The sequence below is a fragment of the Lycium barbarum genome, chromosome 12, assembly GCF_019175385.1.
Source record: "Lycium barbarum isolate Lr01 chromosome 12, ASM1917538v2, whole genome shotgun sequence".
In the NCBI taxonomy this organism is placed as follows: Eukaryota; Viridiplantae; Streptophyta; class Magnoliopsida; order Solanales; family Solanaceae; genus Lycium; species Lycium barbarum.
The window spans coordinates 35404604-35413590 of record NC_083348.1 but is presented as its reverse complement, the minus strand read 5'-3'; the positions used below and the strand labels follow the sequence as shown (position 1 = coordinate 35413590).

The window sequence follows — 8987 nt, the reverse complement described above, 5'->3', positions numbered from 1 at the left end:
AAAGAAAAGGCATTTTGAGTTTTTGACGATTAATAGGTTCAATTAGTGATTAATTAGGAAGCTCAGGTTGCAACATTCAATTAAGGTACATGAATACTAAAAAGGAAGGGAAAAAAAACGACGTATCCATTAATTTTATTAGTCCTGCTACAGTTACAACCTTATCAATCACTTGATGTTTAAGTTCCTGACCAAGTTCAGAAACAAAACATGAGTTCTAATTAAACAGCAAAATTAATTAGGAATAAGACTTGGGTTCACCTTATAAAGCAGATGAATTAATGCTCATTTAATTATATGTATAACTTTCATAAAAGCATTATCTTGAAGTGCAATTAAATGCAACATCTAAATTAACCAGCTCTTTTGGTACGTAGGAAAAGAGCTAACATCACAGAATTTCAATGTCTCCATTTTGCAGTAAAGTTACTGATGGTTTAATTAGCTAAGTTTCATAAATATATTGAACTTCCTAATTAAGTAGGAATGCAATTAGCCATGCAAACAAGTTAATTTTCTCCTTATATATACGTAACTAACAGTCCAGGATAAATCAGATTTTGGGAAGCAAGAAATTGATTCAAAATACCGAGGCTAACTTTATACTTTGCCATACTAAATCAAGGCATTAGGTAAGTTTGACACTTAAGTTCTTTTTCTTCTTTGAGATTATGTGAAACAAAATTGTATGTTGCTAGTCAGCTAGTGCAATATTATTTTAACATGTTATGCGAGGTTGCTTGTCTTATTTTTCAGGTAACTAATTTCACTTATATATTATAAGCAAACAAAAAAATTTTAGGTGACATGATAGTGTACAACAATTACACTGTCAATGTACAAAAGTATTTTTGGAATATTTTTTTCTTTTATTCTTATTATGGTTACATCTTTTTTGATGCTTTTGGATAAAGGACAGGTGCTGAAGAAAGAGAAACAAAATATTAAACACTATGCAGAAAAAAGAGATGACACTCGGTTTATTAGCGTTATTATCAACAATATTTTGGGGTTTAGAGAGCTCTCCTCCTCCTTCTCCTTCTTCTGATCATTTCGATGCCATAGTTGCAATAGATGGAAGTGGAGATTTCAAGACCATAACAGAGGCATTACAAGCAGCTCCTACTAACAGTGAAACGAGATACAACATCAAGATCAAAGAGGGGACATATAATGAATCTGTTTTTGTTGATAAACATAAAACTAACATTACATTCATTGGTGAAGGAGTGGACCGTACCATCATAACAGGATCTAAAAGCAATGGGACTGGCTTCCAAACAAGCGACACAGCTACAGCAGGTCAGTTGGCTAATGACCTATCTCCTTTTTATAAAGATCTTTCTTTGTTCCAAGGATCTCTCTAGCTCCTACTGTATTTTAATTTGTTATAGTAAATTATTTATATTATTTTCTAGGTTACTAATTCCACTACCATTACATAACTTATAATATATCTTTGTATTTAAAAATTATATGTGCTATCAGATAATTGAAGAAGGATTTAACTGGAGTAACATATATATATGCACTGTCAACACAAGTTTTTTTTACCTATTATAGACTTATAGCAGGTTATTGGCGGACCTTATTTTTAAATTACTGAGTCACTTATTATAGGGAGTTACATGTGTAAATAGGGAGTTACATGTGTACCTATCTTTCAGTGACCTGACTGTACTCTTTATTGTTTAAGTGACCTAATATTACAAAAAAAGCTTTTTACGTTGTCACTGTATAGAAGTTAAACTTCCAAAATCATTCCTAAAGAACATGCAGAATATAGTACTACCAAAAGAGAGATTAACAATCCTAGCACTGCATGCACTAATATAATGTAATTATTTGAATTATTATGAAAGATCACTTAATTAGTTTATCTCTTTTTCTCTAACAGATGTACATGGCTATGGATTCATAGCACAAGATATCACATTCCAAAACACTGCTGGACCATCTATGCACCAAGCAGTTGCAGCGAGTATTTCAGGTGACCACGTTACATTCTACAGATGCAAGTTCGATGGGTATCAAGATACACCTTACACAAAAAAAGGTGTCCAATATTTCAGAGATTGTGATGTCTATGGTACTGTAGACTTCATATTTGGTAATGCGAAAGTCATTTTTCAAAATTGCAATATCTATGCTAAAAGACCTGAAGATAATCAAAATGAAGTGACAATAACTGCCCAAGGAAGAAAACACAAAAACGAAGATACTGCTATCGTCCTTCAAGGTTGCACCATAAACGTCATGCAAGATCTGCGCGAGCATGAACCAAAGGTAATATTGGTTAAACTGTGTGATCATGCTATTTAAAAATTTAAACTTATTTAACAGAACACACTTTTAACTACTTAATTATTTAATAATATTATGTGTCAACAGGTACGAGTCTTTCTTGGAAGGTCTTGGAAAAGTCACTCTCGAACAATCATCATGTCAAGTTATCTAGATGACTTTATCGATCCTGAAGGTTGGGCTCAATGGCATGGAAAAAAAGAAGATATATATTTTGCTGAGTATCATAACACAGGGCCAGGAGCAAACACAAGTCTCAGAGTGAACTGGGAAAGAAATATTTCAAAGAATGAAGCTTCTAACTTTACTGTTCGAAACTTTCTCCATGGATATGAATGGATACCCACAGAAATACCAAATGCACTTGATTTAGTTTAAAAGCATCTCCTCTTTCCACTTAGACACAATTAAATGTCAAAATTAGCAAGGTATACATGACCTCCATCCCAATGTACTTTTGTGTTATTCCACACAGAGAAATAAAATACAGAGAAAATTATTCCTACACTTTCTTCTTGTATTACATGCTCGATATATATATATATATATATTGTTGGGAAGAAACAAGCAATAACCAAATTGCACGACGAGGTAACAGCGGAAGAAATACCCAAGTCGAAACCTCTCACACTATTTGAACCAAGAGAAGACAATAAACACTAGCACAAATGGAAATCCAGGCAGCAGCTATACCAACAATAAAATAGCAAAGCAAGCAAAAATAAATCGAATGGAAGAGACACCAAATTTACGTGGTAAAACCCTTTCAAGGTGAAGAGGAAACACCCACGGGACCTCCGGCCCACAAAAGCTCCACTATAATCAACAAGAGTTACAAAAATGTTCTCCAAATTGCTACAACCACAAAGCCAAGCACGGAGCAACAATACATAAAAGATAGCACCAAAACCAGTGAAGAAAGGAGAGAAATCACCCCCAAAAACGAGCTACTGTTCGTACTCGAAAACTGGAGCTACAGACACAAAATCCGATCTCCGCCGTCGAAATCGAAGAACCAGATGTTGAGAACCCCCAGTTCAAATTTCAGCACGATCCAACGGTTAACGAATCGTAAACGCAGTTTAAAGCGGACTTCTGTAGCAGAAAATTTCTAGACGAAAATCTGTTTTCTCTCTCACGTTTTTCTCTCTATATGGCTGCTATGAATTCACTCTTGTGTTGTCAGAATAAGACCTAAATTGATCCTATATATAGAGGAAATTTGGGCAAAATTGGCCTGGTCCAAATTGGATTGGGTTTTTATTAATCCAATTCCACATAGGAAGGGAAAACCCAAAAACCTAATTGGATTGGGTTTTATTAATCCAATTCCACATAGGAAGGGAAAACCCAAAAACCTATCAATTCTCCCCCTCCCGACTATGTGGAGGAAACCGCCATCCCGGCGATCAAGTAACACTCTAAATCTAGACTCGCAGCCAAGCCTAGGACAACCTGAATGAATGACATCTTCACAACCGGAGAAAAGATTTCATCAAAATCAACTCCCTTCTTCTGATTAAAGCCCTTGACAACCAATCTAGCCTTGTACCGTGGAACTGGGTTAACATCTTCATGTTTCACCCTAAAAACCCACCTGTTTTTCAAAGCTTTTCTATCTCTAGGAAGCTTAACCAGATCAAATATATGATTATCATGCAAGGATTTAATCTTATCTTGCATAGCATCAAACCACCTTTCTTTTTCTTCACTATCCATGGCCTCATCAAAATTTTCAGGTTCTGCCCCATCAGTCAAGAGTACAAACTCATTGGGAGAATAACGAGATGAAGGTACTTTCTCTCTAATAGATCTTCTGAGAGAACTCTCTGGAGCATCAATAGCAACAGGTTGCTGGCCAACCACATCATCTTCCACTGGAGCATCAACAGCATCATGTTGGTCATTCTGAACATGATCACTATCTTCATTATCAACTTGATCTTTATTATTTTGAAGATTTTCTTCAGGTGCAATAGTCACAGGAACTGGATCAACATCAACTAAGATTTCATTGCTCTGAGAATCAACCTTCTCAGCTTTTTCAAAATCTTCAATTGTTTGGTCTTCAAAGAACACAACATCACGGCTTCTAACAAGTTTCTTCTCAACTGGATCATAGAAACGATAGCCAAATTCGTCTTGACCATAACCAATAAAGATACACTGCCTAGTTTTAACTTCCAGCTTTGACCTCTCATCCTTAGGAACATGCACAAAGGCCTTACACCCGAAGACTCTCAGATGAGCATAAGAGACATCCTTACCAAACCAAACTCTGTCAGGGACATCACCATCCAAGGCAATAGTAGGAGATAAATTGATAACATAAGCAGCAGTACTAAGTGCTTCTGCCCAAAATGAATCTAACAACTTAGCATCTGAAAGCAAACATCTAACCCTCTCAACTAGAGTTTTGTTCATCCTCTCTGCTAAACCATTTAACTGAGGAGTCTTTGGAGGAGTTTTCTGATGCCGAATACCCTGCTGTCTACAATAATTATCAAAGGGACCAATGTATTCACCACCATTTTCTGAGCGGATGCATTTTAGTTGCTTCCCTGTCTGTCTCTCAACCAAGGCCTGAAAAGTCTTGAACACATCAAGTACTTGATCCTTGGACTTCAAAGGAAATACCCAGAGTTTGCGAGAATGATCATCAATAAAAGACACAAAGTAAAGTGCACCACCACAAGAGCTTACTTTAAAAAGACCACATAAATCAGAATGTACCAACTCCAGCAAATCCAGCTTTCTTGAAGGTGAATGACTCTGAAAAGAAACTCTTTTCTGTTTCCCGGCTAAGCAATGAACACATCTCTTTAACTTTGCTTGTTTCACTCCATAAAGCAAATTCTTCTTAGCCAAGTTATCAATCCCCTTCTCACTCATATGACTCAGCCTTCTATGCCATAATTCTGATGAAGTATCATTCTCCACCAAATTTACTGAGTTACCACAAATGGAGCTCTGAAATAAGTACAAGTCAGACATCTTGTAACCTCGAGCCACAACTATTGAACCTTTAAAAAGCTTCCACTGGCCACCACCAATGGTTTGATCATAACCATCATCATCAATATTTTCTACAGAAATTAAATTCAGCCGAACATCTGGAGCATGCTTGACATTGTTAAGAACCAACCTCGACCCGTTCTTACTTTTCAAGCAAACTGTGCCAATACCAAGTACCTCAACCTCACTATCATTGCCCATTCGTAAATTTTCAAAATTACCTGGAGTATAAGAAGAAAATAATTCCTTCTTTGGCGTGACATGAGAAGTGGCACCTGAATCCACAAACCAGGTAGACTAATAAAAAACAAGATTGATATCATTTTTACCACAAGCAACAAGAAGATCATTTTCAGCAACAACAACAACACGATTTTCATTATCGCCTTCTTTCTTTTGCTTTTTCTGGTCTCTCTTAAACTTGTAGCAATGTTTCTTGATGTGTCCTTTCAAGTGACAATAGTCACATGTAAGAGTCTTGTACCTCGAGGATCTTGACTTGCTTCTACTTTTGCCTCTGTCATTCTAACGTCTGAAGTTACTTCTCCCCCTGTCTTCAGTAACCAAAACATCGGAGTGTGAAGTTGAAGAAGACGAAGCTTGAGATCTTCTTCTCATCTCTTCATTCAAAACACTACTCTTAGCATATTCCATAGCTACACCATAACTGGGAGCAGAATTGGTCAAAGAAACTCTAAGGGTTTCCCAAGAGTCTGGCAAAGTATTAAGAAGCCAAAGTCCCTGTATTTCTTCATCAAACTTGACACCCATTCCAGACAGTTGATCAAGGACACCCTGAAAATCATTGATATGATCAGAAATAGGGCTGCCCTCCTTGTATCTAATATTCATCAATTGTTTCAGTATGAACAACTTATTATTGCCAGTTTTCGAAGCATAAAGTGTCTCGAGCTTTTCCCACAAGCTTTTAGCATTTGTCTCATTCACAATATGATTTCGAACATTATCTTCAACCCATTGCCTGATATAGCCACAAAACTGTAAGTGCTCAAATTCTCAATCCTCATCTTCAATAGACTCGGGTTTCTTAGAAGCAAACATAGGTAAATGTAATTTCTTGACAAATAGAAGATCTTTCATCTTGTTTTTCCAAATATGGTAATTACTGCCATTTAAACAAACCATCTTGCTCATATTTTCCTCCATCATTCAAATAGACAATTGGCACAACCAAATACAACCACAAGCTCTGATACCACTTTGTTGGGAAGAAAAAAGCAATAAGCAAATTGCACGACGAGGTAACAGCGGAAGAAATACCCAAGTCGAAACCTCCCACACTATTTGAACCAAGAGAAGACAATAAACACTAGCACAAATGGAAATTCAGGCAGCAGCTATACCAACAATAAAATAGCAAAGCAAGCAAAAATAAATCGAATGGAAGAGACACCAAATTTACGTGGTAAAACCCCTTCAAGGTGAAGAGGAAACACCCACGGGACCTCCAGCCCACAAAATCTCCACTATAATCAACAAGAGTTACAACAATGTTCTCCAAATGGCTACAACAACAAAGCCAAGCACGGAACAACAATACATAAAAGATAGCACCAAAACCAGTGAAGAAAGGAGAGAAATCACCCCCCAAAACGAGCTACTGTTCGTACTCGAAAACTGGAGATACAGACCACAAAATCCGATCTCCGCCGTTGCAATCGAAGAACCAGATGTTGAGAACCCCCAGTTCAAATTTCAGCGCGATCCAACGGTTACCGAATCGGGAAACGCAGTTTAAAGCGGACTACTGTAGCAGAAAATTTCTAGACGAAAATCTGCTTTCTCTCTCACGTTTTTCTCTCTATATGGCTGCTATGAATTCACTCTTGTGTTGTCAGAATAAGACCTAAATTGATCCTATATATATAGAGGAAATTTGGGCAAAATTGGCCTGGTCCAAATTGGATTGGGTTTTTATTAATCCAATTCCACATAGGAAGGGAAAACCCAAAAACCTAATTGGATTGGGTTTTATTAATCCAATTCCACATAAAAAGGGAAAACCCAAAAACCTAACATATATATACACACACAATAATTTGGAAATTTTGTTCAAAGTTTAATGTTAAATTCTCAAAATTAATAGACAATAAAAACACTTTCTTCTTGTATTAGATGTTCGGTATATCTATCTACACAAAAAAATTGGAAATGTTTTTCAAAGTTTGATACTAAATTCTCAAAATCGATGGACAATAAAAAGGAAAGAAATATATATATATATATATATATATATATACACACACACACACAAATTTGGAAATTTTGTTCAATGTTTAATGCTAAATTCTCAAAATTAATAGACAATAAAAACACTTTCTTCTTGTATTACATGCTCGATATATCTATCTACACAAAAAATTTGGAAATGTTGTTCAAAGTTTGATACTAAATTCTCAAAATTGATGGACAATAAAAAGGAAAGATAGAGAAAGACACACACAAATTTGGAAATTTTGTTCAATGTTTAATGCTAAATTCTCAAAATTAATAGACAATAAATAAAAACATTTTCTTCTTGTATTACATGCTCGATATATCTATCTATAGAGAAAGACCACTCCGCTGGGGATCGAACCCAGAATCTCTGGTTTCGTAGACCAGCGCCTTATCCATTGAGCCACGGAGTCGACTTGTTGCTATGGCTCCTAGGGTCTATTACATATCATTTGTTTGCTTTTATTCAATCTAGTTTAATTTTCATAAACTAGTCATAGATAAAATTAAAATTATTTAAGGCATTTTTAAATCTAATTACAATATATACATGTAAGTAACTTTGTATAGTAACTAGAAAATGTGTTTTTAAGAATCTATAAAAGAATAAATAAATAACATGTTATAAATGGTTAAACTACATTGGTAGTAAAATTTTATACACTACCAATCTTTTAATATTTTTTTATTTTATTTTTCGAAAGGTATATGCTTTGGTAAATGACTTTAACATATGGTCATCACTTAAGATGTTGGCGTGACCATATCTCCCTCCAATATAATGGATATGTAGCAAAAACCAAATATAAATATTATTTTTCACAAAATATAACTGATATAATAATATCTTGTACTCCAGAACTAAACTCTTATGAGATGTACATTTTTTATCTTTAAGGTTTTTGAATATCCCTTATGAGAGATATTTAATAACTTTAATTATGATAATATTTGTCTAAATTACTCCTTATCCCTCCATTAAACATCTTACTTGATTAACACTTCATTAATTGGAAAAGGCAGGATAAATTTGAACAAAAAGAAGTAAGAAATTTATTTTCTTTTAAATGTTAAATATTTTAATTTAGGTGATCAAATTGACTAATATTTGTTATGGGAGGAGGGCAGAGGGGTTTTTTTTTATTTTTTATTATTTATTCTTTTGATTTACATAGTGGGTAGGGAAAGAGGAAATGGGAGAGGGGATTATAACGTGGATTCAAACCCTCACCAAGAAGGTGAAAGTTCAAGTAACCAACCAACTGAGTGGGATCGGAAAGTGAAATAATATAACGATCCAACCACCACAAATCGGTCAGTACACAAAATGAATCTCTTTTTTTTTTTTTGGTTAGATAACAACAGATTTAATAAAATCTAAGTAATGATCACAACAAATATTGTACTTAGAATAACCATACAGCACAATA

The 8987-nt window shown here is 35.0% G+C and overlaps 1 protein-coding gene and 1 non-coding gene across 2 annotated transcripts; one reads left to right on the top strand and one right to left on the bottom strand.

Moving 5' to 3' along the window:
• Positions 1-830: 830 nt before the first annotated feature.
• Positions 831-2829, top strand: LOC132623152 (pectinesterase-like). The gene is made up of 3 exons (XM_060337860.1): positions 831-1302; positions 1898-2286; positions 2392-2829. Exons 1-3 carry the CDS (start codon positions 954-956, stop codon positions 2680-2682), a joined length of 1029 nt encoding a protein of 342 aa, XP_060193843.1. The 5' UTR covers positions 831-953; the 3' UTR covers positions 2683-2829.
• Positions 2830-7894: 5065 nt separating this feature from the next.
• On the bottom strand, positions 7895-7970 carry TRNAR-ACG (transfer RNA arginine (anticodon ACG)). The gene has a single exon. It is a non-coding gene; the product is annotated as a tRNA-Arg (tRNA).
• Positions 7971-8987: the final 1017 nt, after the last annotated feature.